This window comes from Lissotriton vulgaris, chromosome 11 (assembly GCF_964263255.1).
Source record: "Lissotriton vulgaris chromosome 11, aLisVul1.2, whole genome shotgun sequence".
NCBI classification, from domain to species: Eukaryota; Metazoa; Chordata; class Amphibia; order Caudata; family Salamandridae; genus Lissotriton; species Lissotriton vulgaris.
The window spans coordinates 985,600,454-985,626,380 of record NC_141699.1 but is presented as its reverse complement, the minus strand read 5'-3'; the positions used below and the strand labels follow the sequence as shown (position 1 = coordinate 985,626,380).

At 52.4% G+C, this 25,927-nt stretch overlaps 1 protein-coding gene across 1 annotated transcript in view; it reads left to right on the top strand.

The window, feature by feature from the left end:
• GFM1 (G elongation factor mitochondrial 1) overlaps nt 1–25,927 on the top strand; it is a 245,147-nt gene that overhangs the window by 158,723 nt on the left and 60,497 nt on the right. The window contains exon 11 of the mRNA XM_086944222.1: nt 20,353–20,409. Within this exon, the coding sequence (XP_086800348.1) occupies nt 20,353–20,409 (57 nt within the window). The remainder of the gene's footprint in view (nt 1–20,352; nt 20,410–25,927) is intronic.

Here is a 25,927-nt window from a genome sequence, read left to right as displayed (position 1 = left end):
CCCTGTCGCCGTTGCTCTACGCACTGGTAGCGGAGCCCCTCGCATGCGCTATACGAGAGTACCATAGTCTGGAGGGAATACGTTTTCCCACATACAAAATAGGGATCTCCACGTACGCGGATGATACGTTATTGTATGTCCGGAACCAGGAATCTAACCTGGCCGCGGTGCTCCGGGAGGTGGTCCGCTTCGGCTCGCTCTCGGGATTGAGGGTGAACTGGGATAAGTCCATTGCTTTTCCTCTCACCCCGGTGACACAACCATTTGCTATGGAGTATCCGCTACAGTGGTCCTCTGATTCAGTCCGCTATTTGGGCGTCCGCCTGCATACAGATCCCGAGGTCCTAGTTCGGGACAATTACGGAGTGGCCTACAACAAATTGGTTGATGATGTCGATGCCTGGGTCAAACTGCCGCTCTCTCTTCTGGGCAGGATCGCTATAATGAAAATGATAGTACTTCCCCGATTCCTGTTCCTTTTCCTCAACTTACCTGTGGTCCTGTCGAGAGCTTTTTTTAAACAACTTACCCAAGTCATGATCCGGCTGGCCTGGGGTGACAAGCAACCGAGAGTACGATGGACGACCCTGATTCTCCCCTGCGAGATGGGGGGCCTGGGAGCTCCGGATCTAGAGCGTTACTACCGAGTTGCGCAGGCTTCGCACCTGCACTCGTGGATTCACGGGGACGCACGCACTCCGCACCTCATTCTGGAGCGGTTGTTTGCCGACCCGCTTCCCCGGCCTGCCACTATTTGCCTGCCCACAGATCGGTCGATTGGCCGAATGGACTCCCTTAAAGCGACCAATCACGCATGGAATTCCCTGATGCGTTCCCGCGGCTGCGACCTTTTGTACTCCCCATTGATGCCTGTAGAATGGGCCCTCTGGCTGGACCCGTTGGGCAAGAGAGGTGTGGTTAAGGCCCTGCAGACTCTTGGCATAGTGAGGATGGAGGACTTGTTCTCTGATGGCACGTTGAAAACCTGGGACCAACTCACTACCACGGAGCCGGGCCCTTCCTTGCTACAGAAATTTCAATATCACAGACTTCGTTCTGCGTTTCGGGAGGTTCTGGGCTCATCCATGGAGGAGCCCAAGGAGATCCCGGAACTGACCTATATTATTAAAACCACATCATCTGCAAAGCTAATTTCACAGGTCAACAAGCTGGGAGTGGTGCATCAGCGCTTACAACCATCTAAGGCTAGGGCGGCCTGGCAGGACGATTTGCAAATCCCCATAGACGACGTTATGTGGCGATACTGCTGCTCCAGCACGCGCAAGATTTCCCTGAATGGCAGGCACAGGCTGGTGCATTTCAAATTCCTGCAGCGGGTGTACTATACCCCCGAACGACTGCACCGCTATGGCCTTCGCCCCACTGCGGAGTGCGAGCGTTGCCGTACACTGGTGGCGGACTTCTTCCATTTGGCGTGGCTCTATCCCGGGGTACAGGCATTCTGGGGGAGGTATTTGACAAACTTGACCTGATTCTAGGGGAAACGCTGCCCCGCACCCCGGCGCTTGCGCTCCTTGGTTACTCTAAGCCATTGTCCCCTTCCCTGCGCCGGCTGGTAGACATGGCACTGCTGTTGGCTAGGAGGGTGGTTGCGACCTGTTGGATGCGTGGGCCCCTGCCTGCCAAATCGCGATGGCTGCGGGACCTACAGTACTGCTGCACCCAAACAGAACTGTACAGCGACCTATTACCGCCCAGGAGTAGGCCCAAGAATTTCTGGGATCTTTACAAAGAACACCTGCAGAAGGGGGTAGATAAGGACTCTGATACTTCCGAAGTGGCTGAGCTCCAGGACTGTGTGGGGGAATAGAGGATTGAACACATGCCTTTCTTCCCCGGGGGGAGGTGATTGGGGTGAGTTTAGGGACGGGTGGGGGCTACACCGAGGTTCCGACTCCAAGGCGTGCCCGGGGGCTGCATGGAGGGGACATTCCTTAGTGGTGGGATGGCACGGGACACGTAGCGGGTACACCTTTAGGTACATACGACTGGATGGGGTTTGCAGTTCCACAGACACACTCAGGGGGGAGGTGTGGGAGTTTAGTTGGGGTAGTTCTATCGTCCTTTATTCGATACTAGACCTTTTGGCCGTGATTGCAGTAGGGGATTGCCAGTTGACACTCTGCTCCAATACGCTGCTTGTGGAGAGACATTGCACTTGGTTGTACAAGATTAACGACACATAACCACGCCGCCGGGCCTCCGGGATGCTGGCAAAAAGGCTGTGTAAGGCTCTTCTCGTTCAATGCTAGCATGTTTGTGGCAATGTATGACATAATGCACTGTGTAAACGTGAAAACCAGGTGATGTCGATGGCTTTGCTTTCAATAAAGGTCTTTTTAATTAAAAAAAAAATAATAACCCCTTCAGTGGAGAACAATGGGGAGAAGTCCTTAGGTACAACTTCCAATCAAGTCTCCTTAGTGTAAGGTTCTCTCCTCACTTGTATAGGGAGGGCACAATACTTCATGTCTGTATCAAGACGAAGTGATACCTTAGTCAATCTTCACTATTCGAAATCTTATTGGGAAGCTCCTGCTGGTAATGTCAGGTAGCTTCTTGAAGGATTCCAAGACGTATAGATGAACAAGCCTTAGTTTGTTGCTTGTACGGTTTTTCGAGGACGCCGCCGGTCTGACCGAGGCTTGGCTACTCACACGGGCTGATACTTCGGCAGCTCGCTACCTGAATCCATTAGTAGGAGCTTACCTCGTACTGCGTACAAGCAACAAACTGAGACTTGATTGGAAGTTGTACCTAAGGACTTCTCCCCATTGTTCTCCACTGAAGGGGTTATTAGTATCCCTTGGTTGCCCCCGTCTGTTTTTCCAGTCCTGATGAAGACTCGCACTCCCCAGGTTCAAATCCCCGATTGGGCATAAGACGAGTCGAAACGTTGACGCTACCTTCATTTACCTTGGACCAATTACCCTATTTTTCATATAGTGCAAAAATCTTTGGGCATATATGTCTGGATGGAATAATGTTTTGAATACAATAATCTAAAAAAGAATTTGATGTTTTGCCAGGGACCCAATATGGCAAATCATATGTTCGATATTGCTTGTTAAACAATGTGAATGTTTTTTGTTTATCATTGTGAATTTCCTTTTGCTCACGCATTTCACACTTCAATCACCCCTTTTCTTTGCACGCTCCTCTTGGGCAACCACTTTGTTTTTATCTAATTTTGAAATAATATATAGTGTATAAAAATGAATTGCTCAAATTGAACTAAAGAATTAAGTATTTTCTTTACCGTGGTGGAGATTTATCACTCTGTACTAAGAAAACTGAGTATAGTAGAGCAGACTTGTTGGTGTTGTTCTATACTAAAAACGTTTGAGATTATAATTGATTAAGTGAATCACTATAATCTATAGGTTCAGGACCATTGTTGTTCTATATCATAATATACCCAGGTCCATACCTTACGGGTTACCCCATTTTTCTTAATGGGGATGGCAAATGTAGCACAAATTGAAAAGATGACCTTTTAAATTGAGAGGTTAAATTGGTCTATTTGTATCTAGAAATACTATCTAGCCCCATGAGTGTTGTACAAGCTTTGGAAGTCTGAGTGATGGTTTAATTTTTAGGTCGAGCCTATACTGTGCTTGCGCGGTTAGGCGATCTGTTGTCTGTACTTTGGGGGGGCTGACTCCTCCCACGCTTTGGATTGGCTTGTGTGTATGTCAGTTAAAAATCATAGCCTGCAAATGGCTACTGGGGGGTGCATGTCCCGCCTTTTCTGAAAAGTTTACTCCCATGGAGTATTGCTGCGGGACCGAGCAACGGCGCGCATGCAGTCCCTACATGCAGTGCAGCCGATAAGGGTGACCTTACCGCAACTGCTGGTGCTTCAAACCCCCCCCCCCCCCCTCTCCCTGAGAGACCAGTGGTCTTAGTATGCTGAGCCCCCTTCGCCTCGTGAGAAGTAGAATGTAAAATGTAAATGATAGATCTCACTGCAATATCAATCTGGTGACTTCGACATTTAATCCGTCAATTTGACTCGAAATGTTGCCTTTCAGCACCGTTCCCTCTTGTTGCGTGGTGGGGCAATTATTCTAACTCATTGGGCCTAGCGACCGCAAATGGAAGAATGAATTAATGAATGATGCATTTGTGGTGTCTTGATTGGTGAGCCATGTGTGTCTTAGGATGCAGAGATGGTCAAATGAATGGACGAGTGGAGATTTGGTTGTATTATATGAGTGGGAGAGAATTGAATGACCGAATGAAAAGAAGTGGAATGACCGAGGGGTAGATGGATGAAAGGATTACATTGTATGAATGAGCGAACGATGAACAGGTAAATAAAAGGACGATGAAGGCCTGATGACTTTGTAGATTGCAGAAAATGGAAATGTATGAAATGATGGTCGATTTATTGTTGATGATTTGATGGATTAGCCATGTATATTTTATGGATCAGTCCTCTTCGGAGAATGAAAGAATTAATGCTTGATGAGTTGGTTGTTGTATAAGAATGAGAGGTAGATTGGTGGTTGTGTTATATATACCAGAGAGGTTTTAATGGGTGATTGAATTGAATCCAGATACTTCATAAACGGGTTCAAGGAAAACGATGTCACATTACTTTTTCTTGCGCTTCTTGATATCATACATGGCAATGGGGATAGTGGTGTCACCCTTTTCTGCGCTAGGCAGACAGGATGTTGTCTTCTTGGAAGTGGTATGCTCACAGATTGACCAGCTAGGCCACTCCTCTTCGAGCAGTGAAATATTCACGGGGTGATACCAGAAATGGCCACTTGCTGCTAAGGCCAGATTACCCCACAAAAAAATGAAGGTGATTGTCCAATTCGCAAAGCACTTTGTCTCCATGACCATTTTAAGTATGTTAGTGCGCGAGAGGGCTCTCGGATCTTTGAAGTTGAATGCAGGGTTGCAGCCCTAGCTATGTACGGATGACGTCACGAAGCTTGCGGTGACAGAGGCTGCCGGTTTGTGGCGGAATCCCACTGTACAGCAGCCCTCTGCTGGTGCACAGCATGGTAGACATGCTCTCCTGTAAGTCCTGCTCTCCTGTAAGTATCAGCTCTGGGCCCTACTGACTGAGGCCACCTTCAATGAGCAGGATTCTGCTCCTGGTGAACAGTGTGCTTTGAACCACAGACGTTGGGGATCTCGGACTCAAGGCATTACATCCCCCTGGCGGACACAGCAAACTCTGTAGTGTGCTGACCCAGACACGTCCACGGTCACCTGCCTCAGAGCTGCACTAGGTGCTAGGAGGACTAGGGGTGTAGCCACATTCACTGCGGAGCGGGGCGACGGAAAGCGGTTCCGTTTCCAGTAGCAAAAGATAAAATCACACTGGTGCACCCTTTTCTTATTACCACCTTTGGTACGTGCACCCACTCAGCTCCTAGATTGTGGAAGGCCTCTTGGACATGGATTTGAGATTGAAGGGGAGATGCACGGCCCGGGGTCACAGACAGTGCAGATGTTAGTGCTAGGGTACATCATCGCGGGGTGTCACTTAGTACGGCGGCGGTTCCACCATGAGAGAATAGACGGAGGGCTGAATCTAGTGCACAATTGCATGTAATGGACATTTGGCCTCCTCCTTGTGAACTGTCAGTGCCCCTATCTAGAGAGACCTTTCCTTGGAATTTGATGAGTAGCTGTTTCTACCACATAGCAGCTTATTTTGATCTTCCCAGTATGGTAATTTCCCACCACCTTTAAATAGGCCACCCATCCTGTCACTCGACTTCATGTTGGACAGCTGTGTAATGACAGTAAATATCCGTAAAAGCCTCTATTTAAAATGTCATGTGGGCCTTCACTGTGATATTGAAATGATAATAGAACATAACACGTGTTTAATTGCTCAAGCTAGTTTTTACTTTCTGGTTTTTCATAAATTAACTTTGAACTAATTCACATTTACTGTCAAATGATTACTCCATTCTATTGTGTCCGGAAAACAAGCTTAGTTGTTAGTGTCTCAGTGACCACTCATTCAAGTGTCCTTCGCCTTTATGATCGCTGTAGACTGATGATTTATTTGCCTAGTATTGGCATTATTTGGATAAAGTTGCACATGGTCCGTGTCGGAGTGAACCGGGATTCCAGGACCTAAGCCCGGAGTAATAATGTTAGTTTAGCCTTCCTTTGTTTACCCAACAGCAAATCCTGGCCCACCTGACCCGCTTACCCGAAGTCACGTTGTGTTTCCACTCTTTGTTTCAGAATAGGCAGTATATTAGTTTGAATACTTTCTGGTACTTGTAGTGTTTCTGCATTCTTTTTGCTATCCTCGCTGGATTGAGTTGCTCTTTTGGGACACTTTTTGGGAATGGCCATCTTAGGTTTTCCTCTTTAATTGATTTTAGTTCACCATAAGCTGCCGTTTTTGTCCACTCCACCTGGTTTAGCACCGAAGTGAAGATGCTCTTTAGTGTTCTTATTTGCTCAGCAGTTTGCCCTTCTGATGTCATTTTACAAGATTGGAGCAGACTAACTGTTAGAAATGGGATTCCTGGTGAAAGAGGTACGCACCCAGGCCAGGCAGGAACCACCGCTCTAGTCTGGGTAAGCTAGAAACACACTAAAACATAACCTGTGCTCGCCCTCTGGTAGCTTGGCACAGAGCAGTCTGGCTAATCTGAAGAGGCAATGTGTAAAGTATGTGTGGAACACACATGCACACACTGTAACAGAATGAATGCACCACAAAAAGACTCCACACAGGTTTAGAACGATAGAGAATATTTGTCAGAGTAACACAAGATCAAAATGGCATTCAATCAATAGAAGTCGAGATATGAATTTTTAACGATAAAATCGCTTGGAAGTCACTAGCGGGAAAAAGGTTACTTAAGGTCGCAAGGGACCGGTGCAAATCCAAAGTTTAGGCCGATCGCGATGGAGGGCAGGTCTTCTTCAGGACCCACACAGGGCTCACTGAGTAAGTACCATGGATGGAGCAAAGTGTTGAGACTGAGAGTACGTTGCGTCTATCTTTTCCACGCAGTCTGGTTGCTGTGCCATTGTTGAGCTTCACTGAGATGAAAGCAATGCATTGTCGTCAGGCCGTGCACAGCGCGGTTGATGGTCCTCCCAGGCTGTGGAACTGCTGTCGTTGAACAGCCTCTGCGTCGAAGGGCGATGCATCGGTTCCGACTGGCGCAGTGGTCACAATCAGCAGAGTCAGGGAGCAGCAGGCAGCAGGGCAACAGGCAGAAAAGCAGTCCTTCCAGAAAAGCAGTCCAGTTGAGTCTTTTAAGCAGCAGAGCGGTTCTTCTGACCGAGGTTCAGTTCTAGATCCAGAAGTGTCCGATTTCAGGGGGTCAGAGATCCAGTACCTTTACACGAAAGTGCCTTTAATGTAGTCGGCGACTTCAAAGCAGCTCTGAGTGCACAAGGATCACTTTCAACTCAGTCCTGTCTGACAGGCTGTCTGTGGAGGGTAAATCAGTGCTTTGTGTTTGGACAGGACACTACCTATTGAAGTGTAAGTGTCGGCCCCTCCCATTCCTCCCTGCCTAGGAAAACCCATCTGAATGTAGAGTGGTCAGAAAGTAATTGGGTCCCATCTTCCTTAATTTGTGCATTCCCTCTAGACAGCCACAAAGTGTAGCTTTCAACACCTCAGACATGTATTGGAGACAGGCTGTCAGGCACATATAGCAGTAAGTGCAGGGAAATGTCCACATTCTAAAAGTGGTATTTCTAAAACAGTAAAGTTAAAACGGTAAGGTAAATCCAACTTCACCAGTAAGGAGGCTTTATCATTACCATACCAAAGTTCTGAAACAGCTTAAATGTGTATTAAGTAATTCCCAATGCTGGCCTATGAGAAGGGTAGGCCTCGCAGTAGTGAAAAACGAAAAATACTTTTTGTCACTACCAGGACATGTAAAACATAAAAGTACATGTCCTACCTCCTACTTACATGGCACCCTGCCCTTAGGGTTACATAGGGCCTACTTAAGGCAAGTAATTTTAAATGCCAAGTCGAAGTGGCAGTAAACTGCACTCACAGGCACCGCAGTGGCAGGTTTGAAATGCTACTTTTGTGGGTGTCGCAGTCGGTGCTGCAGCCCACTAGTAAAGTACAGGCCCTGGGTATATGGTTTACACTTAACAAGGGACTTACCAGTACCCCAAATATGACAATCGGATATACACCATTGTTGTCCTGTTTTAGGGGAGAAGCACATCCACTTTAGCACTGGTTAACAGTGGCAAAGCTCTCGGAGTCCTAATGCGAACACAAATAATAAGAAAAAATTAGAGGCAAAAAGTCTGACCACTCTAAGGATGACAGGTCTAATACTTACACCTTTCGAAGTTGCTGTGTTCATCCCAGGCATGTCGGAGTGGATACCTCGGGCCATTGGTGGTCCGATAGGATACAAATTCAAGAGACTGCTTTTATTATTGCTCCTGTCATTTTTTTAAATGTCTTAGTCTTTTTAGTTCTTCCTTTATAGATTGAGTGGGCCTCTATCGCTCATAGCACTTATTTGCGTCATTATTATCGTCTAATTAGTCCATCACAGGCAGCTCTGTGCGTTCTAAAAGTGAGCGTTTCACTTTTTTGCATTTAGTTTTGTCGTCTAATTGACGGCTTGTTTATAAATGTAGAGAGATGTTTGTAGTTGTTGCCTCTTTTCATACTAGGTGTAAAGCTTGACGCCTCATTCACCAGAAGCGTATTTGATTGCTTATAATTGGGTAATTGTAATTACCGACGCTGTTGAAGTCTTACTTATGGTTTGTAACCTAAGATCCTTTTCGATCTGCATTCATCCCATTATCATGAAATGTAGTATGCTGGGTAGTGTCCCTAATTTTTCAATATTTTCACCTCAATAACAGTGAGTTCCAACTGGCAGACTCGATTTGTTTCTCATCGTTTTACTCTCCAGTCCTTGCAGTTGTGTTGCTATTTTCGAGAGAATGTCTATTTGGACATTCATCTTAACTGACTGCATATTCATGGCATCCACTCCTAGAGTCGGGAGCTATGTTATTGAGTTTAGGGGTGCAACTAACGGATCTAATATTTTGTCGTGCAGCCGGGCAGACCCGTTACTCCTCTTGTAAGAACTAGAGTTGTATACTACCATTTGGCGTACTGGGTGCTTATGGTGCTTAGATTGCTTCTTATTCAGAGTTTGATGAGTACTTTGTTCTTCCATGTGAGCTATACTGAAATCCCCCCCCCTTCCCCTATTGCCAGCCTTGGTGTCCGTTAAACTGGATGTGAGTACCTCTTCTAATTCCATGCTTCTCAACTGATTTTTCAGTATAGATAGCTGTTTTTATAGCATTGTTTAAGCCCTTCATATTCTTGCTTGACTACAATCTTTAGCCTAAACGCTCTGCGGTCACCACCTGGTAATTATTTTATGTGTTTTGCGTATTTCTGTGCATATTTCACCATCTGCCTTCAACTTTTCCTCTTTCTGTTCCCTTTAAACTAAGCGATTCCGTTCCTCATTCTGCGGAAAATGCAGTAGTCGTTAACTGGTAGATGATGTTTGTGCTGTGCATTTCAACTTGTACCTTGTTGTGTTTAACTGAATTCCTCTCAGAAAACCAGGTCTCTTTGCAGACCTGGGCCTTGATTTCTGGCCCCAGCGTTTGAGGTATTTGCCTCCTGGCCTGTCCTCACTGTCCAATCTAGCCCAGGATTTAACCTTAGACCCTCTCTGAGGTAGCCCAGGGCTGTTTGTATTGACTCTGACATGTCTTCCTGTGCGTACTCCGCTACATCTTTTCCACACACTGTCAAGTTGCCAATAGCTTTGTTGGAATTTTGTGAAGTGAGTGGATTCTATGGTGAATCAGAGTGGCATTTCTTCCCTGATCGAGATGGCGCTGATTGCTTTGGAGAGTTCAGTAATTTTAGTATTCTGTTCACCTATGTCAACTTCACAGTGACATAAATTTCCCATTTGCAAGTATGCTCTTCCTTCCCTAGTCGCTATGTCTTATATGGCAGTTGTACTTTTCCAGTAATTTTATAGGGAGAGTCTCTCCCCTATGAACCTAGTAGAGGCACTTCCAGTCTTTTGGAGCTTCTTACTTGCTCGAGTTTGCAGAATCTGAACTGGTACTCCCGGGGCAACTGTGAAGCGTCTGGGATTCTACCTTGCTCTCTCTGTTGAAACCTTTGCTTAAAAACCCTTCTTGGGTTAGTTTTCCCAATCACTCAGCGGTGCCATGTGCTGAATTAGTGATATGCAAGTCCTGTGATGCTCCCCTCAGTAGTGTCAGTGTCGTTTTTCTGTCAAGCAGCAAAAAATAGACTGGGTGTAGGGGGTTGGGGCTCCGGGATGCACAAGCTGCACCTGCATCTAGGCCGCCACCTCTGCTCACCACTGCGCTCATCCCTGTGCTGCTGCGCCTAAAGTGCCATGGCTCTACTCCTGCTCAGTGGAGCTGTAATGCTTTGGAATTATATGTGGAGTAAATTTGCACCTCCGCATCCATCTATCAGTCCGGCCTCCCCTTCTTGTGACTCTGCTCAGCTCCCTGCCCTGAGAGCCATTGCCATGAGCTCCTGAGGACTGCTAGGAGGGCTGCAGAGAGCCACCTTGAGCCACCTCCTCCCCGCTTTACTCTACTCTTGTCGGGGCCACACCACACTGGTCGTCCGAGCCGAAAAAGCCACACAACCGCGGGTGAAGCCTGGAAGCACTGTCTGTGAGTGGTGTGAGCAGCAGCTACTTTCACCTCTTCCCACTGCTGCTGCGTTCTACGTTCTGGGTCAAATTCTATGTTGTAAGAAGTTCAAGCGTTGGTGCTGTCTCTTTTAGATTGAGGACAAGTGGTACGCTCTTTTGTCCTCCATGCAGTAGCCTGGTCTGGCAAAGATATCTCACCAAATAAACCCTTTCATAAGAGGGCTTCACTGGCTCACTCTGGGAACTAGACCTGAATTCAAAATAGCTAGCACCAACATAATCTTCCTGAAATTAGAGATACCCACAGTTTGAAAACCAAGTCATTAGGCAAACCATTTATTGGTTGGCACACACTTGGTGAAAGTTCACTGCAACATTTCAGACTGCATCTTAAACTCTTCGCAATCAGAGGGAACCCGTAGACACCCTTTTTTTAGGTCTCGGCGTCAACGCGCGGAAGCGCGTCTCCGCCGAGATCTTTTGTCAGCGACTATGCTTCCCAGGAGACAGTCCCGGCCACGCACATCCTTCCAGGCGATTTGTAACTGGAACGCGCGCTGTGGCCAGGCGCTGTCTCCTGGGAAGCGCAAGCACCACACACGCATGCGCATACACACACACACACACGCGCCCATGCACGCACGCACATACATACATACAGAGACACCACCCCTGACACATACACACACGCGCGCACACACACAAGTGCACAGAGGCCCCCCGCCCCCTCCCCCCCGCCGTCACCATCGCACACATACATACACACACACACACACACACGAGCATACACACACACACACGTGCACCAATCCCGCTCCAGCCTTTAGGAACTTACCTTACCTCAGCACGCGGCGCCCAACCTCCTGCTGGCGCGGGCCCGGGGCTCTACACCGCTTACAGGAGCCCCGGGCCGCGAGACGCAACGACTCCGCCTGCCTCCTCTTCAGTTCCGGTCTGAACGTGGCCCCGCCCCCGTCACAGGCGACCGTGCCTGACTTCCGGGGCGGCCGCGATACTAAGACTGCTGGGGACAAAGTGTGGTCTGTGGAGTTACAATGGCTGCAAGCAAGGGGTGAGTGTGAAAGTGCCGACCTTATTTATGTTGGCGTCGTGCGGTGCAGAGTGGTGAGTGCAGAGTGGTGAGTGCAGAGTGGTGAGTGCAGAGTGGTGAGTGCAGAGTGGTGAGTGCAGAGTGGCGAGGGCAGAGTGGCGAGGGCAGAGTGGCGAGGGCAGAGTGGCGAGGGCAGAGTGGCGAGGGCAGAGTGGCGAGGGCAGAGTGGCGAGGGCAGAGTGGCGAGGGCAGAGTGGCGAGGGCAGAGTGCAGAGTGGCGAGGGCAGAGTGGCGAGGGCAGAGTGGCGAGGGCAGAGTGGCGAGGGCAGAGTGGCGAGGGCAGAGTGGCGAGGGCAGAGTGGCGAGGGCAGAGTGGCAGAGGGCAGAGGGCAGAGGGCAGAGTGGCGAGGGCAGAGTGGCGAGGGCAGAGTGGCGAGGGCAGAGTGGCGAGGGCAGAGTGGCGAGGGGCGAGGGGCGAGGGCAGAGGGGCGAGGGCAGAGTGGCGAGGGCAGAGTGGCGAGGGCAGAGTGGCGAGGGCAGAGTGGCGAGGGCAGAGTGGCGAGGGCAGAGTGGCGAGGGCAGAGTGGCGAGGGCAGAGTGGCGAGGGCAGAGTGGCGAGGGCAGAGTGGCGAGGGCAGAGTGGCGAGGGCAGAGTGGCGAGGGGCGAGGGCAGAGTGGCGAGGGGCGAGGGGCGAGTGGCGAGTGCAGAGTGGCGAGTGGCGAGGGGCGAGTGGCGAGTGCAGAGTGGCGAGTGCAGAGTGGCGAGTGCAGAGTGGCGAGTGCAGAGTGGCGAGGTCAGAGTGGCGAGGTCAGAGTGGCGAGGTCAGAGTGGCGAGGTCAGAGTGGCGAGGTCAGAGTGGCGAGGTCAGAGTGGCGAGGTCAGAGTGGCGAGGTCAGAGTGGCGAGGTCAGAGTGGCGAGGTCAGAGTGGCGAGGGCAGAGTGGCGAGGGCAGAGTGCAGAGTGGCGAGTGGCGAGGGCAGAGTGGCGAGGGGCGAGGGGCGAGGGGCGAGTGGCGAGGGCAGAGTGGCGAGGGCAGAGTGGCGAGGGGCGAGGGCAGAGTGGCGAGGGGCGAGGGCAGAGTGGCGAGGGGCGAGTGCAGAGTGGCGAGGGGCGAGTGCAGAGTGGCGAGGGCAGAGTGGCGAGGGCAGAGTGGCGAGGGCAGAGTGGCGAGGGGCGAGTGCAGAGTGGCGAGGGGCGAGGGCAGAGTGGCGAGGGCAGAGTGGCGAGGGCAGAGTGGCGAGTGCAGAGTGGCGAGGGGCGAGTGCAGAGTGGCGAGGGGCGAGTGCAGAGTGGCGAGGGGCGAGTGCAGAGTGGCGAGGGGCGAGTGCAGAGTGGCGAGGGGCGAGGGCAGAGTGGCGAGGGCAGAGTGGCGAGGGCAGAGTGGCGAGGGCAGAGTGGCGAGGGCAGAGTGGCGAGGGCAGAGTGGCGAGGGCAGAGTGGCGAGGGCAGAGTGGCGAGGGCAGAGTGGCGAGGGCAGAGTGGCGAGGGGCGAGGGCAGAGTGGCGAGGGGCGAGTGCAGAGTGGCGAGGGGCGAGTGCAGAGTGGCGAGTGGCGAGGGCAGAGTGGCGAGGGCAGAGTGGCGAGGGCAGAGTGGCGAGGGCAGAGTGGCGAGGGCAGAGTGGCGAGGGCAGAGTGGCGAGGGCAGAGTGGCGAGGGCAGAGTGGCGAGGGCAGAGTGGCGAGGGCAGAGTGGCGAGTGCAGAGTGGCGAGTGCAGAGTGGCGAGTGCAGAGGGGCGAGGGCAGAGGGGCGAGGGCAGAGTGGCGAGGGCAGAGTGGCGAGGGCAGAGTGGCGAGGGCAGAGTGGCGAGTGCAGAGTGGCGAGTGCAGAGTGGCGAGTGCAGAGTGGCGAGGGCAGAGTGGCGAGGGCAGAGGGGCGAGGGCAGAGTGGCGAGGGCAGAGTGGCGAGGGCAGAGTGGCGAGGGCAGAGTGGCGAGGGGCGAGGGCAGAGTGGCGAGGGCAGAGTGGCGAGGGCAGAGTGGCGAGGGCAGAGTGGCGAGGGCAGAGTGGCGAGTGCAGAGTGGCGAGTGCAGAGTGGCGAGTGCAGAGTGGCGAGTGCAGAGTGGCGAGGGCAGAGTGGCGAGGGCAGAGTGGCGAGGGGCGAGTGCAGAGTGGCGAGTGCAGAGTGGCGAGGGCAGAGTGGCGAGGGCAGAGTGGCGAGGGCAGAGTGGCGAGGGCAGAGTGGCGAGGGCAGAGTGGCGAGGGCAGAGTGGCGAGGGCAGAGTGGCGAGGGCAGAGTGGCGAGGGCAGAGTGGCGAGGGCAGAGTGGCGAGGGCAGAGTGGCGAGGGGCGAGTGCAGAGTGGCGAGTGCAGAGTGGCGAGTGCAGAGTGGCGAGTGCAGAGTGGCGAGGGCAGAGTGGCGAGGGCAGAGTGGCGAGGGCAGAGTGGCGAGTGCAGAGTGGCGAGGGCAGAGGGGCGAGGGCAGAGTGGCGAGGGGCGAGGGCAGAGTGGCGAGTGGCGAGGGCAGAGTGGCGAGGGCAGAGTGGCGAGGGCAGAGTGGCGAGGGCAGAGTGGCGAGGGCAGAGTGGCGAGGGCAGAGTGGCGAGGGCAGAGTGGCGAGGGCAGAGTGGCGAGGGCAGAGTGGCGAGGGGCGAGGGCAGAGTGGCGAGGGCAGAGTGGCGAGGGCAGAGTGGCGAGGGCAGAGTGGCGAGGGCAGAGTGGCGAGGGCAGAGTGGCGAGGGCAGAGTGGCGAGGGCAGAGTGGCGAGGGCAGAGTGGCGAGGGCAGAGTGGCGAGGGCAGAGTGGCGAGGGCAGAGTGGCGAGGGCAGAGTGGCGAGGGCAGAGTGGCGAGGGCAGAGTGCAGAGTGGCGAGGGGCGAGTGCAGAGTGGCGAGTGCAGAGTGGCGAGGGGCAGAGTGCAGAGTGGCGAGGGCAGAGTGGCGAGGGGCGAGGGCAGAGTGGCGAGGGCAGAGTGGCGAGGGGCGAGGGCAGAGTGGCGAGGGGCGAGTGCAGAGGGGCGAGTGCAGAGGGGCGAGGGGCGAGTGGCGAGGGCAGAGGGGCGAGTGCAGAGGGGCGAGGGGCGAGTGGCGAGGGCAGAGTGGCGAGGGCAGAGGGGCGAGGGGCGAGTGGCGAGGGCAGAGTGGCGAGGGCAGAGGGGCGAGGGGCGAGTGGCGAGGGCAGAGTGGCGAGGGCAGAGTGGCGAGGGCAGAGTGGCGAGGGGCGAGTGCAGAGTGGCGAGGGCAGAGTGGCGAGGGGCGAGGGCAGAGTGGCGAGGGCAGAGTGGCGAGGGGCGAGTGCAGAGTGGCGAGTGCAGAGTGGCGAGTGCAGAGTGGCGAGGGCAGAGTGGCGAGGGCAGAGTGGCGAGGGGCGAGTGCAGAGTGGCGAGGGCAGAGTGGCGAGGGGCGAGTGCAGAGTGGCGAGTGCAGAGTGGCGAGTGCAGAGGGGCGAGTGCAGAGGGGCGAGGGGCGAGTGGCGAGGGCAGAGGGGCGAGTGCAGAGGGGCGAGGGGCGAGTGGCGAGGGCAGAGGGGCGAGTGCAGAGGGGCGAGGGCAGAGTGGCGAGGGCAGAGTGGCGAGGGGCGAGGGCAGAGTGGCGAGGGCAGAGTGGCGAGGGGCGAGGGCAGAGTGCAGAGTGGCGAGGGGCGAGTGCAGAGTGGCGAGGGCAGAGTGGCGAGGGGCGAGTGCAGAGTGGCGAGGGGCGAGTGCAGAGTGGCGAGGGCAGAGTGCAGAGTGGCGAGGGCAGAGTGGCGAGGGGCGAGTGCAGAGTGGCGAGGGCAGAGTGGCGAGGGGCGAGGGCAGAGTGGCGAGGGCAGAGTGGCGAGGGGCGAGTGCAGAGTGGCGAGTGCAGAGTGGCGAGTGCAGAGTGGCGAGTGCAGAGTGGCGAGTGCAGAGGGGCGAGTGCAGAGGGGCGAGGGGCGAGTGGCGAGGGCAGAGGGGCGAGTGCAGAGGGGCGAGGGGCGAGTGGCGAGGGCAGAGTGGCGAGGGCAGAGTGGCGAGGGCAGAGTGGCGAGGGGCGAGGGCAGAGTGCAGAGTGGCGAGGGGCGAGTGCAGAGTGGCGAGGGCAGAGTGGCGAGGGGCGAGGGCAGAGTGCAGAGTGGCGAGGGGCGAGTGCAGAGTGGCGAGTGCAGAGTGGCGAGTGCAGAGGGGCGAGGGCAGAGTGGCGAGGGCAGAGTGGCGAGGGGCGAGTGCAGAGTGGCGAGTGCAGAGGGGCGAGGGGCGAGTGGCGAGGGCAGAGTGGCGAGGGCAGAGTGGCGAGGGCAGAGTGGCGAGGGCAGAGTGGCGAGGGCAGAGTGGCGAGGGCAGAGTGGTGAGGGCAGAGTGGCGAGGGCAGAGTGGCGAGGGCAGAGTGGCGAGGGCAGAGTGGCGAGGGCAGAGTGGCGAGGGCAGAGTGGCGAGGGCAGAGTGGCGAGGGCAGAGTGGCGAGGGCAGAGTGGCGAGGGCAGAGTGGCGAGGGCAGAGTGGCGAGGGCAGAGTGGCGAGGGCAGAGTGGCGAGGGCAGAGTGGCGAGGGCAGAGTGGCGAGGGCAGAGTGGCGAGGGCAGAGGGGCGAGGGCAGAGGGGCGAGGGCAGAGTGCAGAGTGGCGAGGGCAGAGTGCAGAGTGGCGAGGGCAGAGTGGCGAGGGCAGAGTGGCGAGGGCAGAGTGCAGAGTGGCGAGGGCAGAGGGGCGAGGGCAGAGGGGCGAGGGCAGAGTGCAGAGGGGCGAGGGCAGAGTGCAGAGGGGCGAGGGCAGAGGGGCGAGGGCAGAGTGGCGAGGGCAGAGTGGCGAGTGGCGAGGGCAGAGTGGCGAGTGGCGAGGGCAGAGTGCAGAGTGGCGAGTGGCAAGGGCAGAGTGGCGAGGGCAGAGTGGCGAGGGCAGAGTGGCGAGGGCAGAGTGGCGAGGGCAGAGTGGCGAGGGCAGAGTGGCGAGGGCAGAGTGGCGAGGGCAGAGGAGCGAGGGCAGAGTGCAGAGTGGCGAGGGCAGAGTGCAGAGTGGCGAGGGCAGAGTGGCGAGGGCAGAGTGGCGAGGGCAGAGTGGCGAGGGCAGAGTGCAGAGTGGCGAGGGCAGAGGGGCGAGGGCAGAGGGGCGAGGGCAGAGTGCAGAGGGGCGAGGGCAGAGTGCAGAGGGGCGAGGGCAGAGGGGCGAGGGCAGAGTGGCGAGGGCAGAGTGGCGAGGGCAGAGGGGCGAGGGCAGAGTGCAGAGTGGCGAGGGCAGAGTGCAGAGTGGCGAGGGCAGAGTGGCGAGGGCAGAGTGGCGAGGGCAGAGTGGCGAGGGCAGAGTGCAGAGTGGCGAGGGCAGAGGGGCGAGGGCAGAGGGGCGAGGGCAGAGTGCAGAGGGGCGAGGGCAGAGTGCAGAGGGGCGAGGGCAGAGTGCAGAGGGGCGAGGGCAGAGGGGCGAGGGCAGAGTGGCGAGGGCAGAGTGGCGAGGGCAGAGTGGCGAGTGGCGAGGGCAGAGTGGCGAGTGCAGAGTGGCGAGGGCAGAGTGGCGAGGGCAGAGTGGCGAGGGCAGAGTGCAGAGTGCAAAGTGGCGAGTGGCGAGGGCAGAGTGGCGAGGGCAGAGTGGCGAGGGCAGAGTGGCGAGTGGCGAGGGCAGAGTGGCGAGGGCAGAGTGGCGAGGGCAGAGTGGCGAGGGCAGAGTGGCGAGGGCAGAGTGGCGAGGGCAGAGTGGCGAGGGCAGAGTGGCGAGGGGCGAGGGCCGAGTGGCGAGGGCAGAGTGGCGAGTGGCGAGGGCAGAGTGGCGAGTGGCGAGTGGCGAGGGCAGAGTGGCGAGGGCAGAGTGCAGAGTGGCGAGTGCAGAGTGGCGAGTGGCGAGTGGCGAGTGCAGAGTGGCGAGTGCAGAGTGGCGAGTGCAGAGTGGCGAGTGCAGAGTGGCGAGTGCAGAGTGGCGAGTGCAGAGTGGCGAGTGCAGAGTGGCGAGGGTGCAGAGTGGCGAGGGTGCAGAGTGGCGAGTGTGCAGAGTGGCGAGTGTGCAGAGTGGCGAGTGTGCAGAGTGGCGAGTGTGCAGAGTGGCGAGTGTGCAGAGTGGCGAGTGTGCAGAGTGGCGAGTGTGCAGAGTGGCGAGTGCAGAGCATTGTGTGCTGTTGAGTGCAGAGTGCTGTGTATTGGCAATGTTAATGACAATGCCCATTTATTTTTGATTTAAAGAAAAAAAATGTCATGAGCAATGCCAATAGCTCTACCTTTAATGATGCCGAGACCATTGCATTGCAAATGCTTGTTTTTACTTGCCTTTCTGATAATGTACCTATTCTTCCTACCTCTTAAACCATTGTCTCTTTTGTTGAACTGTAACTATTGTTAAAGTGTGTTTTTTGCAAAGAGCTTTCTTTAGTCTCTAGCCACCTTCATGCTATATGTTGGACAGGCCACGTGAAGGGCTTGCCTCCTCCCCACATGACAGGACCTGGGCCCCGGTCCTCCAGATGTTACCCACAAAAGCAACCCGCACCCCGTCCCATGCGAATTCCTTCCCGCTCCCTCGGCCGGCCCGGCCGCCATCTTGGACACTGCACCACGAGGCCGCGTGGCCTCAGATCGACCCTAACCCTGGGCCTGGCCAGGCCCCGACATCCCGGCACCACCATCCACCCAGGAGGTGAACGGCCCACTTGGCAGGTTAATGGGAGGAAGAAGTATCGATGGCTCTCCCCCGCCAGGTGCCGATCGCACCCAGCTCCCCCGGGCGCTGGCTCCACCCCCCTGCTGGGTGTCTGGACTCCCTCATCCCGGACCTCCCGACCTCCAAGTGCGAGGGTCCGGACATCAAAGGACACCAGACCTATAACTGGGGCAGCTCCAGAGCAGGAAGGCAGTTGTATCCTGGAGTCGAGAGACGCAGTGAAGAACTCATCCTTGACGGACTACTGGCGCTGCCGTAGCCCTACCTTGCGAACTATTGTCCTGCCTGCTGGCGCTGCCGCAACCTTCTGAACCCTTCATCGTCGTCGGGACCTGCTGGCGTGGCCGCGGACCGTTTGTAACCACCACCTTCATCGGGACCTGCTGGCTCCGCCGCGGACCGTCGCTACCTTCAACCATCCCGGGACCTGCTGGCTCCGCCGCGGCCCGATCATCTAGAACGCCGAGCTCGAGGATTGTGAGCTATTTCACCTACCAGATTGGTAAACAAGACTGTCCCGCTACCCTTTTCCCAATCGAGAGACTAGAACCGAGGGGACCCCTGAGTCCAGACCTCCTTGTACCATTTCACCGTACTTAAAGAATTGCTTATAAAGAACGTTAAACCTTATCCTTGTGTGGTGTACATCTGTGGGGGGGAAGTTACTCGTCTGTACGATCGCTGGAGACGGCTCTCCCTGGAGACCTCTCCCCTTATTCTCGGCCGACCCTCCCGGTCCGTCTAACACTATATAACTTTAGTAAGTTGTAAATAAATAAGTGGAAATGGTGGAGTTGAACAGTCTGAGGAATTGAGGCCTGACTGAGTCAGACAAAATAGTAGATAGTTTACAGAGCAAACCTGAGAAAATCAAGTAGCCATGTCCACAAACCAACACGTACACAGCGCTACGTATAGGTATGACTGTAGTCCTACACAGGCAAGTAGACATAAAGACATAAAGGGACTTTTCACTGACCGATTAAATTTAAGGTAGTGAAAGGAGTGTTATCCATGGCTGTTCAATCCTTGTCATGTCCTTGGAAAAATCAATGCTACTGGGTAAATGAATACTTCAGTCTGTATGCATCCTCATTTAGTTCCCTTATTGGAATATTAACTTTTCTTTATCCATGCAGCACTTTGCACGCCCTTTCCATCCTCTCCCTCTTTTTGCTATGGTATTCAGATCATTCAGTGTGCATTCATTTCTTGAACATTATGCCAGGCTTCAAAACTGGTGCCTGCTGCACAAGAAGCAAGCTATGAAAAGTTTTGCTTATTCCTGCTATCAAGAAAATGATGCACCTCTTCTCATTTGACAAGAAGATAAATGAATAAAAAGCAGGTTACATTCTTCTGAATTATTTTTCTCTCCTACATGTGCATTTGATGTTTATGATGTGTTTTAGTGGTCCTATTTTGGCACAAAATACATTCCTTGCCACTCGACAGTCTAGTGAAAATGCTGCTTATTCCTGAAGTTCTTGTTAATTCTTTTACCATGCTTTTCTAAATGCATATCTTTATTTTCCCGGCTCACTCTTGTTTCTGTGACGAAAAACACTCTGATTCGAAGAAAGGTGTAACATACAGAGCTCTGCTGTGAAAATGAGAAGGTTCCCCTTAGCAAGCAAGCATTAACATGGATCATGTATCTGCCATTACACTTGCTTGCTTCAAGCATATGGCTTGTTATTTCACCAACATCAGTGGTCTACCAAAGAAAAAAGGAAAAGATGGACTAGCTTGTGGGAAAGAAAACTCAAAGCCTGTGCTATAATGCTGGAATATTTCCCTTAACCAGTTTCATACTATTTTCACAAAATAATCCTGTGGACTCTTATTTAATGTTGTATTTAATGATTTGTCTTGAATTGTAAAAATGCACAATAGATAAAACCTAAAAAAACAGTCATGTGTCTTACCCTGTATAGATGATTGCTTTTGCTTTGTATGTCTAAAGATGTTTTTGTACAAATTGACATTTACGGTTGTCATTGCGTGCATTCAGTTGAAAACAAAATAGTTAAGGAAAATATTCTTACCTTATGTTTTTTTTCTTTAAATCTTGCAGGAGTCTATTCATGTTCCTGACCCAGTCATTTCTGTTGCCATGAAGCCTATAAACAAGGTATGTGGTCTAATTTCATGAAATTGGTATCTGTCGTTATATTGGTCTTGAAATTTGATACTATTTGTTTGTAAATAGCTGTATTGTTTTTTGTAATTTGTAAGAAATATTTTACGTTCTGGAGAGGCACAACATATTCAGGAATTTTTTATATTCATATGCTAGATCAATATAAGTAGTATCGCATTTCACATCAGATACTAGTATTTTCAATAGTTTGTTATATACAACTGTTTTCTTGCATGTTCTTGGTGACGACTAGATAGTGTTCTAAGAAGTTATAGATCGGTGTGTCCTAACACATGACCCAAAGCATTTCTCATATCTTATGTTTTAACTTATTTCATCTGGATCAGTCTTCCTTGCTGGTTTTATTTCTGTTTTTCATTTGATACTTTTAAGTTTTAACTTCAAAGTTGCTGTTCAGTATTAATAGCACAACAACCATCCATCTATGAATCCTGTGTTTTATCATGGTTTCCTGGTATTGCTTGGTTTCCTTTGCAAATATTTTGTTCACACATATCTGTGCACATGTTGCCCATTTCGTCCCTGTCTATTTATAAATGTAGGAATAGTGTTGTTTATTACCGATGACCAGAAATGTCACTTTAAAACTGTCATGAAACTAATCTGACCACTTTTATTCTCAAATCTAGCCACCAATCCCCAATTAGAAACTTTGTGCTGATCTCATTTCATGTAAAAAAAACTCCCAAGTTGAGTCTTATTTGCCCATGCATAACTGGTGTTTCCGATATTTGCCCACCTGCAAATTGCATACACTTTGCTATTTGCCCACAAGTTTTGGCTAGGCAAAATCAGAAAAAAATCTGAAAAAATCTTGTTGTCAAGTGACGCAAAATTTCAATTTGTACACACAAGAAGGCATGCTTCTGTCCTAATGTGTGCACCCACGCATCTTGAAGGGTGAACAAATCAAACTTTTGGGCCACTTGCATGGGGTAAGCAATATGTACATAGTCAAATAGCACATGAGCAATTAGCACATGGGTCAATACTGCTTAGCTTGGGAGTTTGTACCTAAAACACAATTACCATCAACATTGTAACCATGGCCTTGATATCCTGTGTCACCTTGCTGCGGGAACTAGAATCAGGCTATTAGTAGGCAAAATCTTGGGCTGTGAGATTAAGGTTCGTATCCATCCTATTTCTCAACCAAACGTTTTTCGGCTTAAATAATATTTGCAGTCGTGTTTTCTAGATTCATTGTAACTACTGGCATGATTCCATCTAGGAGTATGTCCTACTTAGCCCATGATGCTGTTGTTCTTAGTATATGATAGAGACTACTAGCCGCAGATTCCTTCATGTAGAATTATCCCAAGGTGTGAGACTGGATCTGGAAACTTTTTGCCACCGCATCCCTGCGCCCCAGGGGCAGGGCGGCATCACGCGACTCCGCCCAGGCGTCGTCAGTGAGGTCACATGTCCCACCCTGGTGCGCCTACGTCAGTTTTTTCCTTTTCCGTGTGCAACGCGGATCCGGTCTCTGCTCGGGCCTGTTTGGGCCCTTTTTTTCTTCCTCATTGTGCTAATGTTTGGTGGAACAGTTTGCGAATGCCTTCAGGCTTCAAGACTTGCACGTTGTGTGGGCGTTCTATGTCGGATCCTCACCTCATTTGTATGTGGCGTTTAGGGGAGGATCACGGCACCACTGATTGTAAAGTGTGCCAACAGTTGAAGCCGAAGTTGCGGCGGGAGCGCCGGATGATACTACTCTTGGCGCGTCTCTCCAGGTCAGCTTCATCCCCTCGATCAGTCTCAGCAGACGGTTTCAGAAACAGCTGTTCTCGTCGTCCTCGCCCCTCTCTGATGTCGCAAGTGCGTCGCTTCCCGGTGGGTAAGTGTCGCAGTTTGTCCCCGGGGGCTGGAGTTCGGCCTGCCAGAGGCGTGAGCTCTCCACGGGTAATGCGGCCTCACGTGTCGTTGTCCTATCCACCATTTCCTGGTGAAGAGGCGTCGAGTGAAGGGGCGTCGAGAGTCCAGATGGAGACATATGCGGCGGCTTTGCAGGCCTTGCTGGCGTCTCCTCCTCCTTCCCTTCCTGGGGCGTCAGCGGATCCCTTGCCTTGCGCAGGGCCCTCTGTGGCGCCAGCTCCAGGCTTGGAGGATGTGGTGCTGTTGCGGTGCGGCCCCTCGGGGTCCCTTCTTTGAACCACGGCGCCTCTGCCTCGCCGCAAACTCCAGCGGGAGTCCCTGTGGTGTTGCGGGAAGTCGCCGGGGCTCGGGTCGCATCCCAAGCCCCGCTCAGCCCTCTGGACAGGCGGATGCCTTGTCCACAGCTGAGCTGACGCCGCCACGGTGCGGGCACCTGCTGGACTGGGCAGCACCACAGGGGCCGGTGGACCCTCCTTGTCCTGCCCTGAGTCGAGGCTGGGCGGGGACCCCTCTCCGGGCCCCTCTCGCCCCTCCACGCATGCGGCTGCCTCATCGGAGGGCAGTCCAAATATAAGAAACAGTCCCTAGTCAGTAATCTTACTGAAATACCAGTGCAGGCTGTGCAAATTGGAGGTCCGGCTGGAAGACACTATTTTCTCTAGGAGGAAACTTATCAGGGTTTCCCCTCGAGTGAGCCTCAACGCAGTGACTGACTGCTGGGCATTTGATCAACACATTTCTAGATACACTGTTTGTATTTCAGTGAGATTACCGACTAGGGACTGTTTCTTATATTTGGACTGCGTCCCTCTGCCGTTGCCTCAAACAAAAGGCGAGGCAATATCTAATGATCACTGGGAGCATACTTACTATTATTCGGACATCCGGTATCGTTGTATAACCTGGGAGAAGTCTACCATGAAAAGGGATTGATAGGAGGGTTGCCAGTGGATTGGGAACCTGAATGAATTCGAGGACATTGCCCTGCGCACACATACAGATTCTATTGGGAGACTACTCGTGGCATCTTCTTACATTGTGGTTACGTGATAGCTCGTGATAGAAACTTCTGGACTGCGAGTGTGTGAATTGCCTTGAAAAAGTCTGTGTTGGCAAATACTATGCTGGGAACACTGAAAGAAATAAAACCAACTAGCAACGAAACTAAATATCATTTGTGATCAATTTTACTTGTTGATAAGATATCATTGGTCTATTGAAAACTTCATTTGTAGAAATAATTACATTGCAAAACGTGTGTTTGTTACACTTGTCCATTACATTCTGGATATGTATATTGTTATTTGAGAGTGCTGAACCAAACTCCTTTCTCTAATTCTGACATCTGATTCATGTTAGAGTATCTCTTGGAGTTTAAAAATCTTATTAGACACTTGCCAGAGTAATGTACCAAGAATAGTAGAGGTGGGATGGTAGGATAGGTCTCTTAACAAAACAGTGTATTTGTAGTATGTGTTGCTGTAGATGACATGCTTTGCACATTTTGCATCTAGTGTTGGGTCCGGATGTTGCACTTTTTTTTCCCTTAAAGTTCGAGTTTCAGTTTTGAGTTAACTCTGGATCCTTCCTAGAAACACACAATGTACCAGGACAGAGGAGAGGTGTGGCGCAGCGGCCAGGGCGACTGACTCCGGAACCCGGGGGCTCACTGTTCGGTCCCTGGAGCCTGCGGCAGATCAGCCCAGGACAATGTGACTCTGGGCAATAGCTCGCTTAATTTTTCTGACGGCCCCCAGACAGAGCCCTCGGGTGATTGTTCACTTTTTACAAATACTGGACATCACAAATACTGGACATCACCAATACTGGACATCACCCTCAGAGTGCATTTTAAATTCATCCGGTTTGGCTGTGCGATTGCAACTCTGGGATAGTTGAGCTAAATCAACAAGCATTTGATGCCACTTGCTGGACTTTCAATATCAATCATTGAAAGAACCACCACAGTGGACCTTGACAGCTTGGTTTCTCTGGGCAACAAGTCAAATAAGAATAACTTTTGGGATGAGGGTACATAATGGAGAACACGCCCTTCCAGTTCTGTCTCAAGTGCTACACTAAGTTTAAATGAGGGACCATTATTATCTTGCAACCTCTGCGTGGCAATGTGCTATAAGGAATGGAGCTTTTGTGCCTGTCAGGCCTTCAAATACATACACTTTAATTGGCTAGTTGGTAGGTTCAGTGTAGAAAGTAACATTAAGACCCTACAAGGCTGGCACCGGTCTTTAGACAGCAAAAGTCGTAGGTGTGCTCCAGAGGCAGACTGCCAAACAGTTTTACTATTGCAGCAGGCACAAGGAGGTGCAAAAGATGCAGCAACACAGCAGTTTTTAGAATTCAGCATCATCGGCCGCTTCTGGTGGGACAAACCTAAATCTCAGAAGACATGGCTTTAGAAGCAACGGTAGAGGAGGACCAGAATTATAGCCCCTACAGCTACAATCAGTGATTTACTCACCATTCCCTGTGATCATACTACACGTATTAGGGAAGGGGCATTTGGAAAATCAGGTTATTCCCTTTACAGTGTGGGTGGGGGGAGGCAGAACCACCTCTGACAAGTCTGACCTGTCCATTTTCCGCCAAGGGTACATGTTGGAGTTTCACATCACCAAACATCCCAACTTACCGTCATGCATTCAGCCAGTAACATCAAATATTGCTGTGAGAGAAGATTGAGGGACTTCTCAGCAAAGGTGCTGCTGAATCTATGCCTCCATACCAAAGCGGATGGTGCATACTCGCTCTCCTTCTTCATCGTGAAGGAGAGCAGCCTGCCACCTTTCCTTGAGCCAATAAACCTTTACATTCTGTTGGAGCACTGACAGAAGACCGCCCTGCACAACATGATTCCACTGTTCTGTGCAGGAGATCACTTTATCATCCCTATTCATCCAGCACGTCATCAATGCTGGAGTTCATGGTAAGTGAACAATACTAGCAGTAAAAAGTTCTCCCCTTCGGGGTTACAACAGCCCTAAGGGTTTCTACCGGGTGCCTAGCATTGGGTGCAGTGCCATTGATGTCTGTCAGTATCTGGAGGACTGGCTGATGAACAGCAGCAGTTACTAGCAATGCCTAGCTCACACTCGGACAGCTGTGCCACTGTTACACATTAGGATTCACGGTCCATGCCAAGTCTTATCTCTCCCTGCAGCAAAAACAACCCTCCTTAGGGCGGTGTTAAACAGTCACAGGAAAAGCATATCCAAACTAGGAGAAAGTGATGGCGCTTCAGAGGCTGCTTCCTCCATCCGACATCTTGTGCTTGTAAGAACAATCATGAAATTGTAGGGGATGACAGCCTCTTTCGTTGCTACAGTGCTGCAAGCTCTACTGTGTATGACTAGTCAGTAGTGACGGGTCAATGGGAAGATCGGGTGTTGGTAGAGCCCAGAGTTCAGTATAATCTCAAATGGTGAAACAGCAAGAACTTGTAACTGCATAAATTGGTTGTCAATCCTCAGCCGCTGGTTACCTTTACCCCTGATTCCTCACTCGCAGAGTTGGGGGTGCATCTAGGCAATGTGACAGTTCAAAGTCTGGGTGTAGCAGAAAACATTATTCTGAACATCTGCCTTATCCACTC